General features: G+C 46.6%; 1 protein-coding gene across 2 annotated transcripts; it reads right to left on the bottom strand.

Moving 5' to 3' along the window:
* Window positions 1–1,612: 1,612 nt before the first annotated feature.
* pan3 (poly(A) specific ribonuclease subunit PAN3) lies at window positions 1,613–23,929 on the bottom strand. 2 transcript variants are annotated; one of them, XM_045210450.1, is made up of 18 exons: window positions 23,095–23,929; window positions 21,819–21,940; window positions 21,264–21,336; window positions 20,955–21,136; window positions 13,404–13,548; window positions 12,829–13,052; window positions 12,594–12,698; window positions 12,294–12,351; window positions 11,412–11,573; window positions 11,143–11,259; window positions 10,889–10,990; window positions 7,269–7,434; window positions 6,819–6,906; window positions 5,677–5,816; window positions 5,183–5,312; window positions 3,410–3,474; window positions 3,125–3,263; window positions 1,613–2,752 (listed from the first exon to the last, which is right to left on the bottom strand). In XM_045210450.1, the coding sequence occupies exons 1-18, from the start codon at window positions 23,423–23,425 to the stop codon at window positions 2,609–2,611; spliced, it is 2,493 nt and encodes an 830-aa protein (XP_045066385.1). In that variant the 5' UTR covers window positions 23,426–23,929; the 3' UTR covers window positions 1,613–2,608. The 2 variants fall into 2 exon arrangements, with proteins under 2 accessions (XP_045066385.1, XP_041717701.2); XM_041861767.2 differs by having other exon boundaries at window positions 20,955–21,025.
* Between the last annotated feature and the right edge of the window lie 2,921 nt (window positions 23,930–26,850).

Raw genomic sequence — 26,850 nt, 5'->3', positions numbered from 1 at the left:
ATTAAGGCCTCACAGGCAGTCGGCCTAAAATATATACATTTATTGTTTGACATTTGTTTCTCAAAAGGTGTCAATTTAGGCTATTGTTTGACATTTTTTGTTTCTGCAAAACATTAGGCTACTGTTCAATAGGCCTAAATATTCAATAAATTGATGAATTGTTGAAGAAAAACATCATCGTTCAATAAATGTCCAAGAGAAAAAAAGGCAACTGTACTACGCATTTTCTATATTTGCGGGTAAGGGTCGGGTGCAGATTTTCACTTTATCCCATATAGTCGGGCGGTTGCGGATGGGTTATTAGCAATTGCGGGTGGGGTGCGGGTGAACAAACAGCTGACCCGCGCATCACTAGTATTACTGGAGTGTGTGTTATGATGGTGATATGATGAGTGTTGACTTGTGTGGATTGGGGATATGGATGGCCATGTGCTGGTATGGGGGTGTGTGTGATCGGTTTAAAGATGGGGGTCTAAGCACCACATTCACCAAATATGCTTTCAGTCTTGATCATGTCACTAAAAACAGTACATGATTCTAACATAGCCAACTGCCAGCTCACCTCATGGAGTAGGTAGAAGATGCCCCTAACAACTGACATAGGGTCAGATATGTTGTCATCCCCCTAGTATTTCAGGTAAGACTGGACTATGGTAAACTGATGCTAGATCTGTGCTTAGGGACACCCACCCCCACCCCACACACACATTTAGAGTCCCGCCCACACCGATCTGACTGGATAAAGGGCGACCAATGACGGCCAAACACATTCGGTCATTGGGCCCCTGCAGCCGTCCATTGTCCTGAGAGAATTCCAAACCATCTAACAGAGGGTCTATTCAATAGGGTTGAATGTTGCACATAGAACTGTGATGTATAGAATAGACATAGTAACCTTCTCGTGTGACTAGAAGTATTGGTATGATCTAATTATATAATACATTTCTAAAATGCTTTGAACGTTTCACCCTTCTGAATAGATCCTTGCTTCTGAGTGCAACAGCCACTGCCGACCCCCCTTACCAATTCTCTATCCTTCTCCCTGATGTGTACACTCCTTCACTACTCATTATGAATTCAAAGGCATTGGATTGGTACAAGCATGGTTTGGAGTTTCCATCATATCTCTTATGCCAATCCATTATTTTTAAAGCCATGAGAGGGAGTGAATGAGTGCACACTTCTGGGGGAAAAACCCAAAGGACCTCTGGGAGGGGTCAGAAGTGAAAGGTGAGAGGTGACTCCTGGTCATAGCTGCTCAAGCACGTTTTGTGTCACATGATCTTAAAAAGGTCAAATAAAACAGATTTTCTTAAAATGATTCAAAACCCCTTCTTACAATCCACTTCGCCCCGTTGCCCTGTTCGTTGCACCAACCCCCCCGGAATTGGTCCACAGAATAAAGTTTGTGTTGAGGCGGAAAAGACTGTCCCTTCCATGTCCCATCATGCATCACCACACTACAGCTGATCAAAATTAGAGGAACCAGCTAGAAAGAATCACAAAAAGCTGAACTTATTCTCAAATGAAGAAAGGTCGACAGGGACCCTACAGGGGAGGGAGAAAGTGGGAGGGAGGGAGGGACCCTTCAGGGGAGGGAGAAAGAGGGAGGGAGGGAGGGAGGGAGGGAGGGAGGGAGGGAGGGAAGGGGCAAAGAAAAGGACATTCCACATTGAGGCAGAACTGGCTCCATTATCTAGTTTTGGCCCAATCCATGGGTTCCATCCCAGAGCTGAGGAGCCAGCTCCTTCTCCCACGTTCTTCATTTGTCTCACAACATTTTCCACATTAAGCAAAAAAGGAGGCTGCTGCCGGCCTGCATGACTCTGCTCTAACAAACACGTACACAGCCATCGGGAAAAGACACTCGGTGCCAACAGAAACCACAGTTTGACCCAACACTGGTCTGTTTCAACAGAGTCCCCATCCCAACCCGCACCCTACTCCAAAACTCAGTGGTTTGTCCTTTCTGAGTGGGAACTGACAACCAAGGCTGACTTGGACCGGTCCATTTCATGAATGGGTTCTCTGACCACCCCCTTTGAAAGCATCCAGTGGTCTGTCCCGTCTCTTAGTGCGTTGGTATGAAGGGGTGTGGTCTCCAGCAGGAAGAGAGACGCAGTAAAAAGAAAGCCTGATTTATATTCAGTTCTCAGTCTGTGTCTGTGTGTGTGTCTGACTTCACCTCTCTCTGTAGCTGCATCTTGTAGGCCACTCACACACATTCATTAAAAGTAAAGTCTTAGTGCATCCTCCACAGAAAAAAAGCAGGAAGAAGTATTTTTTTTGTATCCGTTTTGTTCCCCAAGTCTAAAAAAAAATGCATTGTTCATTATCCTTGTTCTCATCGTCATGGTCACAGCTTCTGTTTTTGTCCATAATTTGTAGTCGCAGCTGCGGGGTTTTAGAAAAACTTTTTAAAAAAAAGCAGCTTTAGAAAAGCCTTCCTGGTTGCCAAGACAGTGTATGTGACTGAGATCCAGCAAGTCCCGCCACCTCTGCCCCTCTGATGATGTCATCACTATGCGCCTGGTCCTCCGATGTAGTGCAATAATGTGCTGTCAGGTTCAGGGTTCAGGCAGTCCCACCCCGCTGCCTGGTGGGGGCGCTACAGGGGGGTGGTGGCAGCAGCCTGCTGCAGCTCCTGGAAGGTACTGTCGAAGCAGCGCTTCAGGTCCGAGTAGGTCACCACCAGAACACTCTTCTCATCACGAGACACCAAGTTTATCTTCTCAGGCACGCCCGCGTCCAGCTACACAGAGAGACGGGAGAGAGAGGTAAGTACTGCTAGACTGGTAGTCCAGCTGAGCACCAAGACAGTAATACGCAGAAAGAGAGAGATATATTGGAAGACAAGTGGCTCACACAGAAAGAGGAGGGTGAGAGGAGAGGAGAGTGAGTGAGGAGAGTGAGTGAGTGAGGAGAGGAGAGTGAGGAGAGGAGAGTGAGGAGTGGAGAGTGAGGAGTGGAGAGTGAGTGGAGAGTGAGTGGAGAGGAGAGGGGGCAGTGAGTAAAAAAAAAAGACAGAAGGGTGAGAACGACCCAGAGAAGAGAGAGGCAGAAAGATAGAGAAATACAGAAAGAGACAGGCAGGAGGAGGCAGGAGGACGAGGAGGCGGCGTACTTTGTTGAGGCAGGAGACAATGTGGCTGAGGTCTATCCAGGGGGTCCCAGCCTCCGTCACCTGGTGGAACAGGTGGTCTCTGAACAGCTTCAGCAGGTAGCGGTCTCCTGTCTCAGACCACGTACGGTCCTTCTGAAACCTGACCACACAAAGACAGACAGACAGAGAGAGAGAGAGAAAGTTAGACACCTACAAGTGAAGAGAGCCTGTAGAAGTGTGAAAGGAAGGGAGAGTCAATTGGTCAATGTTAAACATTCACTCCAAACAGAGTGATACAGTACTTACTCTGGCCTCTCGTTGATGGTGCCCAGTTTGGCCAACAGACGGAAGAGACGACCATTCTGGACCTCCTACGACAGAGATAAAACAACTTGATCAGTTATATACCATACATCAACACAACACAATGAGTAAAATGAACCATTGATGTAATATTTTAAACTGGACGAGGTGTTTGTCTATATTGGTGAACTGTAGGTGGTAGTATTAGTTACACAGAGTACAAAACATTCCTAATATCCAGTTGGTAGAGCATGGCGCTTGTAACGCCAGGGGTGGGTTTGATTCCCAGGACCACCCATATGTAAAATGTATGTACACATGACTAAGTCCCTTTGGTTAAAAGCGTCTGCTAAATGGCATATATTATTATCATTTTGATCTCATGGATGGTCAGTCCTTACATCCATAGCTCTGTCTATGGATTTGAGAGTGGTTCCTATCCTTCAACTATTTATCAGTGGTGGGGTGCCCACTTTTTTAGTTTGAACTGCAGTTTGTCCCTTTAAATAAGTCACCATCAAACCAAACCCACAGAGAGTACGAACACGAACACACACACACACACACACTCACTCATCAACGCCTGCTTGATAACACACGTCCCTGCTGTCTGTGACCCAATTCGGCACAGTGGTGCTTATCTTTGTCGTATGTGAGCGAGGAAGGAGAAGTACGTGTATAAGCATGAAGGGCATTGTGGATAAAAATACAACCAGAAACCCATCTGAACAGAAACGCACACCAAGGGAGTAACATGACTCTCACACATACACAGGGCAGTGAGAGGCCAGTGGTTTCACGCCTGCGGCCAGGACAGAAGAGGAAAGCAGAAGCTGTAGAGCGGGGACAGAGGGAACACAGCCCACATAGAACATCCTGTATCTTCACACCTCTCCTTCCTCACCCTCGCCACCTTGCGTCTCTTCCCTTCACCACCCCTTCTACAGAGCAGAGGTGGCATCAAACACACACACTAACCAGCTTTCCATCCTACCTTTTTATGGGAGTAAAGTACATGTCAGATAAAAAATGTCACGACAGGCCTGATGGAAACAAAACTAAATACGCATGACAAGGTGGGATCTCTGTCAGTCAAATTAACTATGTGATAAATGACGGTGGAAATGCCTTTATGCGCTAATATTGATATAATAACTAACCATCATATCAAAGTTAATTTGGAGTTACGCGATGATATGGTGTGTGGTCCTCCCACTACGACTCAGAAAACCATGCAGTTTATTAGGCTAGAGATTAAGTTCTAATGAACTTCACAGGGTGGGGAAAGCTTGATGCTCCTTTCCAATAAATATCGAGGGTCCTATTCTGGTGGCATGATGATCGATGCTTGGCTGCCGTTTCACGGAATAAAGATAATCTTGCTCTTTTGTCCATAACAATCTTATCATGTAGGTAGCCTACCCTCACTGTATCGGCAAGCTGTTGGCTACAGCGCACATGCCAAGACCAGAGTGGGAACATTCGCTATATAACACAACATTTTTATGACAAAACCATCAGTAGAGTTGAAAATGCGATAGGAAACCCATTTAACTTGAATGTTTTTATTCGGTACTTAACCGCAAAAGTTATTTGAACTACGTCATTACGAACAGCCTTTTGTCTGCAACAAGTCAATTTGATGGAAACATCTCTGGTGGGAAAATGTACATATAGTTGTTATGCAGATTTGAGAATATTCACATGAAAATCTGTCGCCAATTGGATGGAAACCTAGCTACTGTTGAACTCCATGACCCAACAGCGTGTGTGTACCTTGGCAAGGTCCTCCTCGATTACATCATTCCTCATCTGTGATGCGTCCAGCTGTGTGTAGAAGCGAGCTCCGATCATGGGCATGATGTCATTGACGCTTCGCAGCCTTGACTGCTCTGTCAGTAGATACCTACAACACAGGCACAGAGTACGTTACGTGTCAGTCAGAGGGTGTACTTCTGTCAGTCCAAACTAACACAACACAGGAGTGTCAAACTCAATTCCTGGAGGGCCATGTCGGCTGCTTTTGTTATTTTCTTTCAATTAGTGTCCAATTAAGACCAAACAACCAGGTGAGGGGAGTCCCTTACTCATTAGTGACCTTAATTCATCAATCAAGTACAAAGGAGGAGTGAAAATCCTCAGACACTCGGCCCTTGAGGACTAGAGTTGGACATGTGACACTATATGTGAGTGAGCAGTTGCAGATGCAGTTGATTGACACCAGCTCCATAGCCTTGTGCAGGTTCTCTCTGTGTCTGTGGTTGTCTTACAGGATGAGGTTCTTGAGGTCTGATGAGTAGTTGATTGACACCAGCTCCATGGCCTTCTGCAGGTTCTCTCTCTGAATTCCAGCCAGAGAGTTACAGGCCAGGGCCAACACCACCTTGCCCAGGGAGATCAGGTCCGCTTGCTGCACCCACACACACAAGAACAGGGTTAACAACAGAACAAACACACTACAGCCAGGGGCCAACTCAACTCAACCAAAGTAAATCAGGTCAACAAGTCACATCACACAAAGCCAAGTATAACAGACACACACTAGGATTTAAAACTGGATCCGGTATCCCGAGATTTCCCAACCAAGCTCCTTCCAGTAAAAAAAAAAGACGGGTACTGTGTATCAATAATATACAACTTCTATGTAACACCAATGTAAACATACAAATATGTGACATATCAACTCTCTGGCTTCATTCATACATGAAACTAGGTCCGGGACGATACCAGTACTGAGATACGAGTTAGTATCGTGGCAAGGAAACAAAACACGAAGTGGATTTAACTTCTTTAGGAAAAATGTACTTATTTTCCAAGTTATAGCGCACAATATTTTACATACAGCAGGTTTTTAAAGGACTAAAGAGTTAGGTCTGCTTCGTGTTTACATTTTTGCCATGGAAAGAATACTGGTATCGTCCCGACCCTACATTACACCAGTCATTACTACCATATTCACTCAACATGAAGTCCTCAATAGAAATCATCACTCACCTGCATGGCTTCTATACACTGAATTGCTTACTATCATGTGTAGGCTACACGCAACCTCTCGACGCAGTTAGTGTAGACAATGTCCAATCTCAATCTCACATTCAAATCTCCAAACTAGCTGTGTGACACTGGTAGACACTCAAAATATAAACCGTGGCTACTCACAAAATGGTTGATACAGTGTGGCACCAAAAGTGCTTGAGGAAATAGACAGTATTATATGCTTTTAAATTGCATTTCCGGTTTGAATGGGAATAACAGGAAGGAAAATTGCTAGATTTTGGGGAAAATATTAAACCCCATCACACACACACACACAAACACACAGGAGAACAGGGTAAAGAACAGAACCATGTGTCCATTTGAATCTGAACTAGGCTATGTTCTGCCAGACTGACAGACAGGGGGTTTACTGTACCTGGTACTGTGGCATGAGGGCCACATGGTTAGTCTGACTGTTGTCAAACGTTAAGACATCAAACACCCCTACACAGTTCACCCGTAACCTGCAGGGAGAAATGGCATGGTGAGCTGTGTACTGTGTAAAATGTAAGCATGTTTGTGTGATGTCAGCGTGTGTGTGTGGTTTCTCCCCATTCTTCAGTCTGAAAAAAGGAAGCCAAGACTAATACAGAGCTTCTGCTTTCACGGTCCTGTACAGGAAATAAGCCACCAGATAAACATCAGAGGGCTGCAGACAATGGTCTATACACAGTTCCCTTGCAGGGAACTTTAGGTAGCTTGCCCACAATCAAGCAATGCACATTCAAAATCTTTGTGTCTACCTGGTATCAGAGAACATGGATCTAGCTGGGATCCGTAACCTTGGTCACCATTGTGTGTGCCTGCAAGGTGTGTGTGTGTGTACCTGGTCTTGCCGGTGATGAGGATCTTGCTAGGGTCCATGACCCTACAGGCCAGGCCAGCAGTGTGAATGGTTCTGAGGGCTGAGCTCAGCTGGACGATGTAGGCCCAGATCAGAGACTCAGGAAGCAGACCTGCATGCTGCCGGGGTGGAGGGGGCTCGTGCTGCCCTACAGAGGGGCACGGGACACACACACGATTAGAAACACAGATGAAACACATTGAGGCTCAACTTTCTAGCAAATGTCAAGACACAGTCACGCACATACACACACTTGATGAACACTTGAGAGAGGTGTTAGTAGGATATAGAGTAGTAATTACAGTAGAACACTTGTTGCATTGATGTCAGAGAGGCTGAGAGGCTCTGCTTCCTCTGGCTGTATTCCTGCTATAGCAGGTAGTTGGGTCTACCTAGTATCTATAGAACCTGTCTCAGGATCAGTTTCAGCCACAGCTTCCTTCCAGACTACAGCCTGAACACACCAGCAACCACACACACTCCTACTATCACACAGACCAGCAACTGTCAGTGCTGGCACCACACACATCCACCTACCCCCCTCTCCACACTCACACAGAAACCGTTAGCACTGGGCACCTCACACAGACAGACATACCACTAGTTGTATACACAGACAGACACACCACTAGTTGTATACACAGACAGACACACCACTAGTTGTATACACAGACAGATACACCACTAGTTGTATACACAGACAGATACACCACTAGTTGTATACACAGACAGATACACCACTAGTTGTATACACAGACAGATACACCACTAGTTGTATACACAGACAGATACACCACTAGTTGTATACACAGACAGATACACCACTAGTTGTATACACAGACAGATACACCACTAGTTGTATACACAGACAGATACACCACTAGTTGTATACACAGACAGATACACCACTAGTTGTATACACAGACAGATACACCACTAGTTGTATACACAGACAGATACACCACTAGTTGTATACACAGACAGACATACCACTAGTTGTATACACAGACAGATACACCACTAGTTGTATACACAGACAGACATACCACTAGTTGTATACACAGACAGATACACCACTAGTTGTATACACAGACAGATACACCACTAGTTGTATACACAGACAGATACACCACTAGTTGTATACACACAGCCCCTCACACAGACAGACACATCCATACTTTCCAAATAAACCACTACACAAGACATTCACTCCTGCACATACAGAAAATCAAGTCAAGTTTCAAAACATGAGAAGCAGAGAGGGACAAAGGTGTGAGGACCAAGGGGGGTCATGAAAGGGGGATGTGTGGGAGTGTGTTGGGGTCAGTATGGGAGAGGTGAAGGAGGGGGAGTGTTGGGGTCAGTATGGGAGAGGTGAAGGAGGGGGAGGGAGAGTGTTGGGGTCAGTATGGGAGAGGTGAAGGAGGGGAGGGAGAGTGTTGGGGTCAGTATGGGAGAGGTGAAGGAGGGGGAGGGAGAGTGTTGGGGGTCAGTATGGGAGAGGTGAAGGAGGGGGGAGGGAGAGTGTTGGGGTCAGTATGGGAGAGGTGAGGGGGGAGCGTGTTGGGGTCAGTATGGGAGAGGTGAGGGAGGGAGAGTGTTGGGGTCAGTATGGGAGAGGTGAAGGAGGGGGGAGGGAGAGTGTTGGGGTCAGTATGGGAGAGGTGAAGGAGGGGGGAGGGAGAGTGTTGGGGTCAGTATGGGAGAGGTGAAGGAGGGAGAGGGAGAGTGTTGGGGTCAGTATGGGAGAGGTGAGGGGGGGAGCGTGTTGGGGTCAGTATGGGAGAGGTGAGGGGGGAGCGTGTTGGGGTCAGTATGGGAGAGGTGAGGGAGGGAGAGTGTTGGGGTCAGTATGGGAGAGGTGAAGGAGGGGAGGGAGAGTGTTGGGGGTCAGTATGGGAGAGGTGAAGGAGGGGGAGGGAGAGTGTTGGGGTCAGTATGGGAGAGGTGAAGGAGGGAGAGGGAGAGTGTTGGGGTCAGTATGGGAGAGGTGAGGGGGGGAGCGTGTTGGGGTCAGTATGGGAGAGGTGAGGGGGGAGCGTGTTGGGGTCAGTATGGGAGAGGTGAGGGAGGGAGAGTGTTGGGGTCAGTATGGGAGAGGTGAGGGAGGGAGCATGTTGGGGTCAGTATGGGAGAGGTGAAGGAGGGAGAGTGTTGGGGTCAGTATGGGAGAGGTGAGGGAGGGAGAGTGTTGGGGTCAGTATGGGAGAGGTGAGGGAGGGAGAGTGTTGGGGTCAGTATGGGAGAGGTGAGGGAGGGAGCGTGTTGGGGTCAGTATGGGAGAGGTGAGGGAGGGGGAGGGAGAGTGTTGGGGTCAGTATGGGAGAGGTGAAGGAGGGGGAGGGAGAGTGTTGGGGTCAGTATGGGAGAGGTGAGGGAGGGAGAGTGTTGGGGTCAGTATGGGAGAGGTGAAGGAGGGAGAGGGAGAGTGTTGGGGTCAGTATGGGAGAGGTGAAGGAGGGGGAGGGAGAGTGTTGGGGTCAGTATGGGAGAGGTGAAGGAGGGAGAGGGAGAGTGTTGGGGTCAGTATGGGAGAGGTGAAGGAGGGGGAGGGAGAGTGTTGGGGTCAGTATGGGAGAGGTGAAGGATGGGGAGGGAGAGTGTTGGGGTCAGTATGGGAGAGGTGAAGGAGGGGGAGGGAGAGTGTTGGGGTCAGTATGGGAGAGGTGAAGGAGGGGGAGGGAGAGTGTTGGGGTCAGTATGGGAGAGGTGAAGGAGGGAGAGGGAGAGTGTTGGGGTCAGTATGGGAGAGGTGAAGGAGGGGGAGGGAGAGTGTTGGGGTCAGTATGGGAGGGAGAGTGTTGGGGTCAGTATGGGAGAGGTGAGGGAGAGAGAGTGTTGGGGTCAGTATGGGAGAGGTGAGGGAGGGGGAGTGTTGGGGTCAGTATGGGAGAGGTGAGGGAGAGAGAGTGTTGGGGTCAGTATGGGAGGGAGAGTGTTGGGGTCAGTATGGGAGAGGTGAGGGAGAGAGAGTGTTGGGGTCAGTATGGGAGAGGTGAGGGAGGGGGAGTGTTGGGATCAGTATGGGAGGGAGAGTGTTGGGGTCAGTATGGGAGAGGTGAGGGAGAGAGTGTGTTGGGGTCAGTATGGGAGAGGTGAGGGAGGGGGAGTGTTGGGGTCAGTATGGGAGAGGTGAGGGAGGGAGAGTGTTGGGGTCAGTATGGGAGAGGTGAGGGAGGGGGGAGTGTTGGGGTCAGTATGGGAGAGAGAGTGTTGGGGTCAGTATGGGAGAGGTGAGGGAGGGAGAGTGTTGGGGTCAGTATGGGAGAGGTGAGGGAGGGGGAGTGTTGGGGTCAGTATGGGAGAGAGAGTGTTGGGGTCAGTATGGGAGAGGTGAGGGAGGGAGAGTGTTGGGATCAGTATGGGAGAGAGAGTGTTGGGGTCAGTATGGGAGAGGTGAGGGAGGGAGAGTGTTGGGGTCAGTATGGGAGAGGTGAGGGAGGGGGAGTGTTGGGGTCAGTATGGGAGAGAGAGTGTTGGGGTCAGTATGGGAGAGGTGAGGGAGGGAGAGTGTTGGGGTCAGTATGGGAGAGGTGAGGGAGGGAGAGTGTTGGGGTCAGTATGGGAGAGGTGAAGGGAGTGTTGGTGGAGGGAAGACTCACCCCACTTCCTCTTGGTGAAGTAGGAGTCGGCCGTGGGGTCGTTGAAGTGCCTGCTAAACATGGTCTCTGCCCCCGCATGGAAATCATAGGAAAACACCAACGCTGAGAGAGAAACAGGAGGTTATCATGGGGGTTATGAATCAAACACACACTCACACAAAAACCAATGGAAACAATTACACATGTATACACAAACATACAACATGGGGACACACTTAGAGACCCCCTGCCACTCACAAAAACACACGACTCACAGTGGTCTCCAAAGGCCTTGGTGGTGAAGACCTCCCTCAGGGTAACAGAGTTGGAGTGCTGGATCTTCTTCCACATATCCACCAGCATCATACACTTGGTGTTCACCAACCTGAAACCTGGACACACACACAGCAAAGACATTCAGAGAACATGACCACTCAAGATTTCTTATATTTTCAAAGAAGGCTCAAAGAAAAGATCCGATAGCAAATAAGATTATTTAAAACCCCAAGGACATGAAGGCTAAAGTGTGTGTGTGTGGTCTCACCATGTATCCTCCTCAGGCAGTATGGCAGGTCGTCCTTGCTGTTGACGGCCTTGTAGCAGGAAGTGATGTAGCTGAAGTTGCTGGTCTTCTGCAGGCGGTTGGGAGGGGGGACAGGCTCCAGGGGAAACAGGCTGTGGTAGCTGTCCACCTCAGATGGAACACCTGGGACAGATGGGACAGGGATACACGTCATGAGAACACACGCGTACACTGAGTGGACAAAACATTAGGAACACCTGCTCTTTCCATGATGGACTGACCAGGTGAAATCTGACGCCCTTATTGATATAACTTGTTAAATCCACTTCAATCAGAGTAGATGAAGGGGAGGAGACAGGTTAAAGAAGGATTTTTAAGCCTTGAGACAATTGAGACATGGATTATGTATGTGTGCCATTCAGAGGGTGAATGGGCAAGACAAAATATTTAAGTGCCTTTGAATGGGGTATGGTGCCAGGCACACAGGTTTGAGTGTGTCAAGAACTGCAACGCTGCTGGGTTTTTCACGCTCAACAGTTTCCTGTGTGTATCAAGAATGGTCCACCACCCAAAGAACATCCAGCAAACTTGACACAACTGTGGGCCAGCATCCCTGTTGGCACTTATCTTAAGTTACAAGTTTTGATAGTTGAACAACTTGACAATGTTCTACAAACCAACCAGTGTGACTATTCGTGTGTGTGTGTGTGTAAACTGTCGTCAGGAATCCTACAGACTGAGACACGACTCAGATGCGAGTCTCACTTTCAGCCTGCAGGGAAACCGCAACAGAGGCTACACGACCAAACCGTCAGAACACATCAACCGTCAAAACAATGACCACAACTCCAATAACCCAATAATATCCCCTCTGTTCAGCCAATAAGGGAAGGAATGCTTTACCGGTGTTCTCTGACTGGTCGATCTGAGCCATGGTGATCAAATGTCTGTTAATCAGCTCCTAGAGGGAACCACAGGAAATGACATCAGAGATCAACACTGTAACATCACAGTTTGATTGGAGGATGAGAACAGAGCCAGACAAACAGAACAGAGGCAGGGAGATGAGAGAGAAATAGAGTGAAATATGGAGACAGGGCAAAAAAAGAGAGAAAGGGAAACAGAAAGTTGGGGTTTCAGACAGGAAGAACCAGGAGGATGAAGAGAGAGGGGGATACTGACAAATAAGAGACGGGGGGGTACCTGTCGGAGTTCATCAGCCATGAAGAAGGACGGGGCGTTGGCTTTGGGCTGCATGTAGGCAACGTGGGGAGCGGTGGGGGGGTAGATGTGGTAGGTAGGAAACACCTGCACAGAAACCACACACATTCAACGACTACAATTCCTATTTATGGAGAAATCATAACTGACAGTTGACCGATGATAATGAGGAATTTATTTTCATGCCGTCAGTAAGGGCAGACTAAATGGAATGTACCATCCCGGCCATGGGAGCGGGGGTGTTGTCGGTGTAGAAGTAGGTGGTCCCCCCCACCGTCTCCTTCTGGATGATGTGGGCCCCCTGGTCAGACGCACTGGTGGGCACCATGTAGTTGGCTGGGTTGGGGTTGGGGGTGTGGCTGCGCCGGCGAGGGGCGGGGGAGGTGTGGGGGGTGATTTTGGGGGAGTGGAGGGGGGAGGACCCTGCAGAAAGAGACATCCCTGTGGGGGGACACCAGAGAGGACATGGGTTAAACAGAGGTACAGAGTTCTTTGGAGTGGTTCCCTACATTGTTCTGACTAACTGCTGACTGACTAAGGTGGAATTCATTATGTTGGGGATTTACTGGAATAATACATTGTCTGCTGTTTTTTCTAGAGCATCTCTCCGTTGTATGGAGTCCATTCACCTGGTTGCCAGGAGAACAATGGGACGTAACATCAGAGATAATCTACACTGAAAACTCACTCAACCTGACATATTCACGAAGAGAGCAAGGTTAAAAGCAATAAAACCCCTTGGTTGGTGGGTTAAGTCAGAGAATTTAGCGTTTTTTATAGTGGGTGGCTCACCGGGTGCGAGGGCGGCAGCGGTGGAGCTGCTGAGGCTGGGGTGGGGGAAGAGGGGCGAGGGGAAGGCCGGACCACTGGACTGGACCACAGTGGCCATGCGGGGAGCCCCCTTAGGGATGAACTCATTGGCTGTAGGGTTAGGAGCCTGGGAGAGCGAGAGTGAGCGAAAGAGAGGGAGCGCGAGAGATGCATAATATTAGGATTAGATTAAATTGTTCTGCTTCATCAGACATTGTATTTGTATGACGTTTGTTTCCTTGTAAGTGGCTTTGGCTTCATCACATACTGTAAAACATACACATCTCTATGTATTTATTTGGACAGTGAAGCTAAAACTTTTTATTTTGCTCTATACTCCAGCATTTTGGATTTGAGATCAAATGTTTTATACATTTGAAGTCAGAAGTTTACATACACCTTAGCCAAATACATTTAAACTCAGTTTTTCACAATTCCTGACATTTAATCCTAGTAAAATCCCTGTTCTCTCCTCTCTGCACAGGCCATACAAACGCTTCACACCACGTGGCTGTTGCCACTCTAATCTGGTGGTCCCTGTGCGCACGACCCACGTGGAGATCCAGGTCTCTGGGAGCCTCTGGAACTGCCGTTCTGTGGCCAACAAGGCAGAGTTCATCTCAGCCTATGCTACCCTCCAGTCCCTCGACTTCTTGGCGCTGACGGAAACATGGATCACCACAGAAAACACTGCTACTCCTACTGCTCTTTCCTCGTCTGACCATGTGTTCTCGCATACCCAGAGAGCATCTGGTCAGCGCGGCGGTGGCACAGGAATCATCATCTCTCCCAAGTGGACATTCTCTCTTTTTCCCCTGACCCATCTCATTTGAATTCCATGCTGTCAGTCACTAGCCCATTCAAGCTTAACATCCTTGTCATTTATCGCCCTCCAGGTTCCCTTGGAGAGTTCATCAATGAGCTTGACGCCTTGATAAGTTCCTTTCCTGAGGATGGCTCACCCCTCACAGTTCTGGGTGACTTTAACCTCCATACGTCTGCCTTTGACTCATTTCTCTCTTTTGACCTCACCCTCTCACCGTCCCCCCCCTACTCACAAGGCAGGCAATACGCTTGACCTCATCTTTACTAGATGCTGTTCTTCTACTAATCTCACTGCAACTCCCCTCCAAGTCTCCGACGACTACTTTGTATCCTTTTCTCTCTCGCTCTCCTCCAACACTACTCACTCTGCCCCTACTCAGATGGTAATGTGCCGTCGCAACCTTCGCTCTCTCTCTCTCCCGCTACTCTCTCCTCTTCCATCCTATCATCTCTTCCCTCTGCTAAATCCTTCTCCCTCCGATCTCCTGATTCTGCCTCCTCAACCCTCCTCTCCTCCCTTTCTGCATATTTTGACTCTCTATGTCCCCTATCCTCCCGGCCGGCTCGGTCCTCCCCTCCTGCTCCGTGGCTTGACGACTCATTGCGAGCTCACAGAAGAGGGCTCCGGGCAGCTGAGCGGAAATTGAGGAAAACTAGACTCCCTGCGGACCTGTCATCTTTTCACTCCCTCCTCTCTACATTCTCTTCCTCCGTTTCCGCTGCCAAAGCCACTTTCTACCACTACATTTCAAGCCTCGAACCCTAGGAAGCTCTTTGCCACCTTCTCCTCCCTGCTGATTCCTCCTCCCTTACCTCACCTCGCTCATCAACTCAACCGCTGGCCATGTCCCTTCCGTCTTCAAGAGAGCGAGAGTTGCACCCCTCCTCAAAAAACCTACACTCGATCCCTCCAATGTCAACAACTACAGACCAGTATCCTTTCTTTCTTTTCTCTCCAAAACTCTTGAGCGTGCCGTCTCTAGCCAACTCTCCTGCTATCTCTCTCAGAATGACCTTCTTGATCCAAACCAGTCAGGTTTCAAGACTGGTCATTCAACTGAGACTGCTCTTCTCTGTGTCACGGAGGCTCTCCGCACTGCTAAAGCTAACTCTCTCTCCTCTGCTCTTTTCCTTCTAGACCTATCCGCTGCCTTTGATACTGTGAACAATCAGATCCTCCTCTCCACCCTCTCCGAGTTGGGCATCTCCGGCGCTGCTCACTCTTGGATTGCGTCCTACCTGACAGGTCGCTCCTACCAGGTGGCGTGGCGAGAATCTGTCTCCGCACCACGTGCTCTCACCACTGGTGTCCCCCAGGGCTCAGTTCTAGGCCCTCTCCTATTCTCTCTATACACCATGTCACTTGGCTCTGTCATATCCTCACATGGTCTCTCCTATCATTGCTACGCAGACGACACACAATACATTTTCTCCTTTCCCCCTTCTGATAACCAGGTGGCGAATCGCATCTCTGCATGTCTGGCAGACATATCAGTGTGGATGTCGGATCACCACCTCAAGCTGAACCTCGGCAAGACGGAGCTGCTCTTCCTCCCGGGGAAGGAATGCCCGCTCCATGATCTCGCCATCACGGTTGACAACTCCATTGTGTCCTCCTCCCAGAGTGCAAAGAACTTTGGCGTGACCCTGGACAATACCCTGTCGTTCTCCGCTAACATCAAAGTGGTGACCCGATCCTGCAGGTTCATGCTCTACAACATTCGCAGAGTACGACCCTACCTTACACAGAAAGCGGCACAGGTCCTAATCCAGGCACTTGTCATCTCCCGTCTGGATTACTGCAACTCGCTGTTGGCTGGGCTCCCTGCCTGTGCCATTAAACCCCTACAACTTATCCAGAATGCTGCAGCCCGTCTGGTGGTTCAACCTTCCCAAGTTCTCTCATGTCACCCCGCTCCTCCGCACACTCCACTGGCTTCCAGTTGAGGCTCGCATCTACTACAATACCATGGTGCTTGCCTACGGAGCTGTGAGGGGAACGGCACCTCCTTACCTTCAGGCTCTGATCAGACCCTACACCCAAACGAGGGCACTACGTTCATCCACCTCTGGCCTGCTAGCTCCCTACCTCTGCAGAAGCACAGTTCCCGCTCAGCCCAGTCAAAGCTATTCGCTACTCTGGCACCCCAATGGTGGAACAACCTCCCCCACGACAGCGGAGTCACTGACCACCTTCCGGAGACACTTGAAACCCTACCTCTTTAAGGAATACCAGGAATAGTATAAAGTAATCCTTCTACCCCCCCCATAAAAAAATAAAAGTGGTTGTCCTACTGGCTATCATAAGTTGAATGCACCAATTTGTAAGTCGCTCTGGATAAGAGCGTCTGCTAAATGATGTAAATGTAAAAATTCCCTGTCTTAGGTCAGTTAGGATCACCACTTTATTTTAAGAATGTGAAATGTCCGAACAATAGTAGAGAGAATGATTTATTTCAGCTTTTATTACTTTCATCACATTCCCAGTGGGTCAGAAGTTTACACACACTCAATTAGTATTTGGTAGCATTGCCTTTAAATTGTTTAACTTGGGTCAAATGTTTTGGGTAGCCTTCCGCAAGCTTCCCACAATAAGTTGGGTGAATTTTGGCCCATTCCTCCTGACAGAGCTGGTGTAATTGAGTCAGGTTTGTAGGCCTCCTTGCTCGCACACGCTTTTTCAGTTCTGCCCACACATTTTCTATAGGATTGAGGTCAGGGCATTGTGATGGCCACTCCAATACCTTGACTTTGTTGTCCTTAAGCCATTTTGCCACAACTTTGGAAGTTGGGATGGTGTTCTTCGGCTTGCAAGCGTTCCCCCCTTTTCCTCCAAACATAACGACGGTCATTATGGCCAAACAGTTCTATTTTTGTTTCATCAGACCAGAGTACATTTCTCAAAAAAGTACTATCTTTGTCCACATGTGCAGTTGCAAACCGTAGTCTGGCTTTTTTATGGCAGTTTTGGAGCAGTGGCTTCTTCCTTGCTGAGCGGCCTTTCAGGTTATGTCGATATAGGACTTGTTTTACTGTGGATATAGATACTTTTGTACCTGTCTCCTCCAGCATCTTCACAAGGTCCTTTGCTGTTGTTCAGGGATTGATTTGCACTTTTCGCACCAAAGTACGTTCATCTCTAGGAGACAGAATGCGTCTCCTTCCTGAGCGGTATGACGGCTGCGTGGACCCATGGTGTTTATACTTGCGTACTATTGTTTGTGCAGATGAACGTGGTACCTTCAGGCGTTTGGAAATTGCTCCCATGGATGAACCAGACTTGTGGAGGTCAACAATTTTTTTTCTGAGGTCTTGACTGATTTCTTTTGATTTTCCCATGATGTCATGCAAAGAGGCACCGAGTTTGAAGGTAGGCCTTCAAATACATCCACAGGTACACCTCCAATTGACTCAAATTATGTCAATTAGCCTATCAGAAGCTTCTAAGGCCATGACATCATTTTCTAGAATTTTCCAAGCTGTTTAAAGGCACAGTCAACTTCGTGTATGTAAACTTCTGACCCACTGGAATTGTGATACAGTGAATTATAAGTGAAATAATCTGTCTGTAAACAATTGTTGGAAAAAGTAGATGTCCTAACCAACTTGCCAAAACGATAGTTTGTTAACAAGAAAGGTGTGGAGTGTTTGAAAAACGAGTTTTAATGACTCAAACCTAAGTGTATGTAAACAACTATGTGTTGACAGCAGGTGCGCAACTTTGGTTTTAGAAGTGGGGGGCAGGGGGGGGAATTTTTTTTTTTATCCGATAAACACTTCAAACAGCCTACCTGACCGCTCGGAGGCGTCCGCATGGTCCTAAAGCACACCATTGCCTGTTTTGTATGCTATTTCAGAATGTGAAGGGGGGGGATGTCGTCCCCCCATCCCCAGTGAAAGTTATTTAAGGGTATTATCATACACATCCGTTTTACCGTTTAGAAATAAAAGCACTATGTATCTAGTCCCTCCATTTAAAGGTGTCACTATTATTTGGACAAATTCACTTATAGGGCTCCATTTTCAGCTGGCGGTAAGGAGGCGTAAGAGTCAAACGCACGTTAGTTTGCAATTTCATCATGTAAAATCTGGCGCACTGGCATTTTCCAGCCCTTACGCCAGGTTCGGCAATTTACCGTTCTAACATCAGCTGGCTTGCGCTGAGGTGTGAGAGATAATCATTTAAGTGTGTCCTTAAAAAACATTTACCAATATGCCAATTTCAGTGAGTGCAACTAGGGATATTTAAGACAGATCAAAAGTTGATTTTAGCGGTAACGCAATTGGTTATGGCATTGATTTAGCCATGAATAATGATGAGTGAGAAAGTTACAGATGCACAAAGATCATACCCCCAAAACATACTAACCTCTCACCATTACCAATAACAGGGGAGGTTAGCATTTTTGGGGGGGATGATATTATGCCTTTCTCACTCATCATTATTCACGATTCATTCATGACTATCCGTAATCATGGTAGCATCCACATTAATGTAGAAGTGCTCAGAAACCTATTATATTCTTATTTACAATAAAAGTGACTCGAAATGACAATACATTATTTACCATTGATTTATATTGGGCACAACATAATCTGAAACACAACCAAAACAAACTGCAAACGCATCCAACAAGTTTATAGAGTCACAAGCTTGATGTAGTCATTGCGTGCTAGGAATATGGAAACAAATACTAAACTTGAGTAAATGTAATACACTAGAAGTGGAATTTGTCCAAATACCTACAGTGGGGAAAATAAGTATTTAGTCAGCCACCAATTGTGCAAGTTCTCCCACTTAAAAAGATGAGAGAGGCCTGTAATTTTCATCATAGGTACACGTCAACTATGACAGACAAAATGAGAAAAAAAAATCCAGAAAATCACATTGTAGGATTTTTTATGAATTTATTAGCAAATTATGGTGGAAAATAAGTATTTGGTCAATAACAAAAGTTTCTCAATACTTTGTTATATACCCTTTGTTGGCAATGACACAGGTCAAACGTTTTCTGTAAGTCTTCACAAGGTTTTCACACACTGTTGCTGGTATTTTGGCCCATTCCTCCATGCAGATCTCCTCTAGAGCAGTGATGTTTTGGGGCTGTCGCTGGGCAACATGGACTTTCAACTCCCTCCAAAGATTTTCTATGGGGTTGAGATCTGGAGACTGGCTAGGCCACTCCAGGACCTTGAAATGCTTCTTACGAAGCCACTCCTTCGTTGCCCGGGCGGTGTGTTTGGGATCATTGTCATGCTGAAAGACCCAGCCACGTTTCATCTTCAATGCCCTTGCTGATGGAAGGAGGTTTTCACTCAAAATCTCACGATACATGGTCCCATTCATTCTTTCCTTTACACGGATCAGTCGTCCTGGTCCATTTGCAGAAAAACAGCCCCAAAGCATGATGTTTCCACCCCAATGCTTCACTGTAGGTATGGTGTTCTTTGGATGCAACTCAGCATTCTTTGTCCTCCAAACACGACGAGTTGAGTTTTTACCAAAAAGTTCTATTTTGGTTTCATATGACATTCTCCCAATCCTCTTCTGGATCATCCAAATGCACTCGAGCAAACTTCAGACAGGCCTGGACATGTACTGGCTTAAGCAGGGGGACACGTCTGGCACTGCAGGATTTTAGTCCCTGGCGGCGTAGTGTGTTACTAATGGTAGGCTTTGTTACTTTGGTCCCAGCTCTCTGCAGGTCATTCACTAGGTCCCCCCTGTGTGGTTCGGGATTTTGCTCACCGTTCTTGTGATCATTTTGACCCCACGGGGTGAGATCTTGCGTGGAGCCCCAGATCGTGGGAGATTATCAGTGGTCTTGTATGTCTTCCATTTCCTAATAATTGCTCCCACAGTTGATTTCTTCAAACCAAGCTGCTTACCTATTGCAGATTCAGTCTTCCCAGCCTGGTGCAGGTCTACAATTTTGTTTCTGGTGTCCTTTGACAGCTCTTTGGTCTTGGCCATAGTGGAGTTTGGAGTGTGACTGTTTGAGGTTGTGGACGGGTGTCTTTTATACTGATAACAAGTTCAAACAGGTGCCATTAATACAGGTAACGAGTGGAGGACAGAGGAGCCTCTTAAAGAAGAAGTTACAGGTCTGTGAGAGCCAGAAATCTTGCTTGTTTGTCGGTGACCAAATACTTATTTTTCACCATAATTTGCAAATAAATTCATTAAAAATCCTACAATGTGATATTCTGGATTTTTTTTCCTCAATTTGTCTGTCATAGTTGATATGTACCTATGATGAAAATTACAGGCCTCTCTCATCTTTTTAAGTGGGAGAACTTGCACAATTGGTGGCTGACTAAATACTTTTTTTCCCCACTGTATGACACCTTCAAATGGGGGGACTAGATCTATAAAGTGCTTTCATTTCTAAATGGTACAACATATGTATGAAAACACCCTCAAAAAATGTTTTGACATTCTGTAACGTCACCTCATATAAAACATTTGATCTCAAATCCAAAATGGTGGAGTACAGAGCCTAATTAAACGTTTTAGCTTCACTGTCCAAATAAATAGGTAGGGGAGTGTATAAAACAACCAACAGACAGGATGACGTTAGCTAGAGAAAACACACAACCCAACCACGATGGACTATTTTCCACCTTAGGCCCTAAAACTCAATAGACGCATCAAAATCCAACTATTCCCCTTGGTTTATAACCACACCAGGGCAGTGGTGTTCTTACCTTTCTCCTTTGTGATATGCTCAGAGCACCAAAGTCACTGAAGAGTGAAGACATAGGGGAATTAACTGGATCTGGAAGAGGACATAGAGGAAGAGGGAATGAAGACTGTGTTGTCCAAGGGGAGTTTTCCATCGACCCACAACTCTGACCTGGTCCAACTGCGAGGGTTCCATGGAATAGATCTGTCAGTGATTCCATGGGTGTTCCAATCAAAGAGTTAGAAGTAGTTCCAATTATAATTCTACAGTTATAAGTTTCATTGATCTGATACATTAAGTGTTCTGTAGGTACTGGGTTCTAACTTCTTACCATGAGCATTGTGGCTGAAGTTCTTGGCACTGTCGTCAAGGAGACTGGGAGAACTGCTGCTGCTGGTCATTCTCTACACAACAAAGACAAACAAAACACAGATGCTTAAAACTGTACTCTCTTAGTTAGCTAACATATCCTAGCAAAGCAAGCAGCACTGATGTTCTGAAAAGGTACTAGTCTGTAGCAAAATCATTCCCATTAGAACCCACTATATCTGCATCACTGGCTGATTGTCTTGGAATTCTGCTTAGGTGTATGAATCTGGTTGAATTATAGATTAAAATAGCCTTCATACCTGCATGATCGCTTGATTGTAATAAACAAGCACCTAGGCATACGTAATTAGCTGATTGTCTTTGGACCAGTACTGAACCAGACTTTCTGATTAACATACAAGAATAAGAACACCTTTTCCACATTAGCCAAGTAGCACTATTATTCAGTAATTGACCCGTATTTTCTAATTTACCGTAGATCTAAAGCTGGTACCTGAACACTTGAGTGCATCTGTCCAGTCAGTATTGTATAGTTTAATTCCGAGGCTAGTCATACCTGCATCATTGAGTATTTAGACTCTGCGGGGCTCCCGAAGCCATTGACCCCAATGAAGCTGCTGCTGAAGTAGGAGTTGGTCAGATTGGCATTGCTCAGGGTCCCACCCTCCATACCAGGGACTGCAGAGGACAGGGATGATGGGTTCAGAATTAGTCATCCCCTTCTACTACACAGGTACAATCTGGATGGTCCTGTAAATGTCCTATTCAATGTTTGGAAAACATTATGGAGACTGAGACAAGAGATGCCATACAGACTATCAGCCTAATGTATTTTCTGGCCAGTTGCTGGTCGAAAGCATCTAAATTAAAGAACAGATCACTTTCTCCCTTAAAGAGTCTCACTCATTGAATAGATGTGTGAAGCAAAATGCATGTAATGTACAAAAGTGGCCTCATGTTGTAGCCATGAGGCCATTGTTTGACTGTCTTCATTTACAGGACTGGGCCATTACAGATGAGTAGCCAATCAGCAAAGCTTCTTGAGAAGATGTAAACACTTCAACTATCTCCAGTCAGCTAGCTAGCCAACTTCTGTGCAAAATGATAATAATATCCACGTTGCAATCAAACGTGTCCTTCTGCATAGTTTAATGATATCACATACAGCTGTGTGGTGGTTGAAATATGTTGCTAGTTAATTATGCTAATTAGTTAACGCTAGCTAGCTTCTAAGTAAAGGGACTTCACAACACTGCAGCAGCTGTTTTGGGTTAGCATGTAAGCTAGCTAGCCATCCTACTCATGCATGAAGACAACCATGATAAAATATCTCGCTTCCAAACTATTCCACATTAGCTAGCTAACTAGTTAGATGGATTAACTAGCAAGTTAACTTTGCTAATGCACGAGTTGCACAAACGTTAATTTGACATGAACTTTGATTTTGCGAGAGTTGATTATGGCTAGACTAACTTGTTTAGCCATAGTTTGATAGTTAACAAGTTAGCCATTTTTTTCTGAATTTGCCCACTAATGTCTTGAAGCAGTCAAATACAAAACACTGAAATTGCTCACAGTTAGCTAAATGCATTTATTGAAGGAGCTCAAACATTGACGCTGGATGAAAACCTTAGTGTTCAGACACTTTAACTAATTAGGTATACTTAATTGTGTAGCTTGAAAAACATGCTTTGGGGGGCAAAGAGGCCTCAAAGAATCCCCGGGCTCAATTTTAACAAAGCCACGCACACGCCCACAAACCAACAACCCCCGATGAGGATGTGTTAGGCCCTGTCGTGTCGGACAGGGGACAACCAGCCAAGCATACTCACTGGTTAACAGTTGTCCCTCCAGAGCCGTGCCTGCAGCCCCCAGAGAGTCGCTCTTTTTGGGGACGGTCGGTACCCCGACCGGGCAGGCCGGGGGTGCACTAAGCGGATACCCCGCTGCCGTCACGGCTCCTCCTGACATGGATAAAGGGACAGGGCTTCCTCCGCCGTGAAGGGACATGCTTGCCATGGACGGTTCCTCGTGCAAAAACTGACACTCGTCCCCATAAAAGCAAGTCTTGTCCTTTGCGTAGTATCGGCAGAACTTCACCTTGACGCAGGGTATTCCGACACCCCCGAGTGGAGCAGCTGAAGCTGGGAGTCCACTGTTCATGGCACCGCTGCTGCCGCCGGAAAATATTCGAACATAGAGAGACGTCGATTGCTAGCTAGCTTGCTCTCGAGCAGGGTTCGATTAATGTCAATGCAAAGCGATATGCAACAGCAAATATGATTCGTCCTCACCTAAAATGACATCACCCACATATCCTTCTAGATGACAAATAATTGAGATAAGGACATTGCGTTTGATAAATCCTGGTCGCTTTTGTCGCTACCCATGTAGCTGGCCTAGCTAGTAGCTAGCCTGTTGTTGAGCCTCGTTCACCCTTCTTGTTGTTGTTTTCTGCTCTCTGGCTACTCCGCTAAGAACCAGCTAGCATAGCATTGCATTATGGGTAGCTTGCTACAACGCAAAGCTCCACTGCAAAAGCAAGGGGACCGGGTGTAATCATTAGTCCAACCAGTTGCAAAACAACGAAAACTACCGTTTCTATTAGACAAATTCAGGTAGGTTTCGTTCCGTTTGCTTCCGTTTAAGAAACGTTTTGCAACAGGATCGACGTAATGAATATGCCCCATGTGTATGGAACCAACGATTTCCTTTATAGAAATATGTTAGTTTGTCACCAAACCCAATCGTTGTATAGAATATGCAGTCATGAAAGTGCAAGTGACGTTTGATATTAAACCTCTGTGATGCAGCAAACCACTGATGTCACACAACAGGCTGATTGTCATGTTACACTGTAGCAAGCCAACAGTTAGGACAGTTTGTTACGTTGTAGCAGGCTAAGCACAGTATTCCTTATCCCTTTGACATTTCATCAATCATTGGATTACTCGTTATTTGTATTATGTTAGCAACTATGAAAGTAATTACTTGATAAAGACATTTCTGTAAAATAAAATACCTATGGGCATACAATAATATTATTATCAATCCAAATGAAAATGTGAGAATATGTGAACATTAAAGACTAAATAAAGATGTGTCATATTTTATATACATTTGGTTTCATTGTATTAGGTTATTAGAAATATTGCCATAAAAGAAGTAGGCGGTTATTACATAAAGGCCTATAGGCTCTAGTTCATCACCAGGTTATAGTAGGTTAGAATAGGTAGTCTAGCACTTAGAGCTTTGGGCCAGAAACCAAAAGGTTGCTGGTTTGAATACCTGAGCCGACAAGGTGAAAAGTCTGTCGATGTGCCCTTGAGAAAGGCACTTAACCCTAATTTGATCCAGTTTTGATTCACTTAACCCTAATTTGACGCTGTACTACTACCCTGTAAAACAACACATTTCACTGCAACCTATCCGGTGTATGTGACAATATACACTAAATATACAAAAGTATGTGGACACCCCTTCAAATTAGTGGATTCGACTATTTCAGCCACACCCATTGCTGACAGGTGTATAAAATCAAGTACACAGCCATGCGATCTCCATAGACAAACATTGGCAGTAGAATGGCCTTACTGAAGAGCTCAGTGACTTTCAACATGGCACCGTCATAGGATACAACCTTTCCAACAAGTCAGTTCGTCAAATTTCTGCCCTACTAGAGCTGCCCCGGTCAACTGTAAGTGCTGTTATTATGAAGTGGAAATGTCTAGGAGCAACAACGGCTCAGCCCTGAAGTGGTAGGCCACACAAGCTCACAGAACGGGACCGCCAAGTGCTGAAGCACGTAGCGCATAAACATTGTCTGTCCTCGGTTGCAACACTCACTACCGAGTTCCAAACTGCCTCTGGAAGCAACGTCAGCACAATAGCTGTTTATCGGGAGCTTCATGAAATGGGTTTCCATGGCCGAGTAGCCGCACACAAGCATAAGATCACCATGTGCAATGCCAAACATCGGCTGGAGTGGTGCAAAGCTCGCCGCCATTGGACTCTGGAGCAGTGGAAACTGACAAATCTGGGTTTGGCGGATGCCAGGAGAACGCTACCTACCCCAATGCATAGTGCCAACTGTAAAGTTTGGTGGAGGAGGAATAATGGTCTGGGACTGTTTTTCATGGTTCGGGCTAGGCCCCTTAGTTCCAGTGAAGGGAAATCTTAACGCTACAGCATACAATGACATTGTAGACGATTCTGTGCTTCCAACTTTATGGCAACAGTTTGGGGAAGGCCCTTTCCTGTTTCACCATGACAATGCCCCCATGCACAAAGCGAGGGCATACAGAAATGGTTTGTCGAGATCGGTGTGGAAGAACTTGACTGGCCTGCACAGAGCCCTGACCTTAACCCCATCAAACACCGACTGTGATCCAGGCCTAATCGCCCAACATCAGTGCCCGACCTCACTAATGCTTTTGTGGCTGAATGGAAGCAAGTCCCTGCAGCAATGTTCGAACATCTAGTCGAAAGCCTTCCCAGAAGAGTGAAGGCTGTTATAACAGCAAAGGGGGGACCAACTCCATATTAATGCCCAGGATTTTGGAATGAGATGTTCGATGAGCAGGTGTCCACATACTTTTGGTCATATGGTGTATATATTTTTTATAGCCAACCATCGCCATTTTTGTGGCCTGTCATTCAAAGTTACTGTGATAATGTCAAATCAAATGTTATTGGTCACATACAAGTGTTTAGCAGATGTTATTGCGGGTGTAGTGAAATGCTTGTGTTTGTAGCTCCGACAATGCAATAATATCTAACGAGTAATATCTAACTATTTCACAACATATACCCAAACACACAAATCTAAGTAAAGCAATATAATTAAGAATATATAAATAAATATATGGACGAGCAATGTCAGAGCGGCATAGACTAAGATACAGTAGAATAGTATAGAATACAGTATATACATATGAGATGAGTAATGCAAGATATGTAAACATTATTAAAGTGACTAGTGTTCCATTTATTAAAATGGCCAGTGATTTCTAATCTACGTATATAGGCAGCAGCCTCTAATGTGCTAGTGAAGGCTATTTAACAGTCTGATGGCCTTGAGATAGAAGCTGTTTTTCAGTCTCTCAGTCCCAGCTTTGATGCACCTGTACTGACCTCGCCTTCTGGATGATAGCGGGGTGAACAGGCAGTGGCTCGGGTGGTTGTTGTCCTTGATGATCTTTTTGGCCTTCCTGTGACATTGGGTGCTGTAGGTATCCTGGAGGGCTGGTAGTTTGCCTCCGGTGATGCGTTGGGCAGACCGCACCACCCTCTGGAGAGCCCTGCAGTTGCAGGCGGTGCAGTTGCCATACCAGGCGGTGATACAGCCCGACAGGATGCTCTCAATTGTGCATCTGTAAAAGTTTGTGAGGGTTTTAGGTGCCAAACCAAATCTATTCAGCCTCCTGAGGTTGAAGAGGCGCTGTTGTGCCTTCTTCACCACACTGTCTGTGTGGGTGGACCATTTCAGTTTGTCAGTGATGTGTACGCCAAGGAACTTGAAGCTTTCCACCTTCTCCACTGCGGTCCCGTCGATGTGGATAGGGGGGTGCTCCCTATGCTGTTTCCTG

Source organism: Coregonus clupeaformis, chromosome 34 (genome assembly GCF_020615455.1).
Source record: "Coregonus clupeaformis isolate EN_2021a chromosome 34, ASM2061545v1, whole genome shotgun sequence".
NCBI classification, from domain to species: Eukaryota; Metazoa; Chordata; class Actinopteri; order Salmoniformes; family Salmonidae; genus Coregonus; species Coregonus clupeaformis.
The sequence above is the reverse complement of the archived record's forward strand: the minus strand, read 5'-3'. Positions and strand labels throughout refer to the sequence as shown.

Excerpts from the sequence above, each read along its gene's own strand:
- pan3 (XM_045210450.1), bottom strand. The coding sequence starts at position 23,425 with ATGAACAGTGGACTCCCAGCTTCAGCTGCTCCACTCGGGGGTGTCGGA. Across the intron at positions 13,053-13,403 it reads CGCTGCCGCCCTCGCACCCG|GGATGTCTCTTTCTGCAGGG; the intron begins GTGAGCCACCCA and ends GTCCCCCCACAG. Across the intron at positions 5,313-5,676 it reads GACCTCAAGAACCTCATCCT|GTATCTACTGACAGAGCAGT; the intron begins GTAAGACAACCA and ends CCTGTGTTGTAG.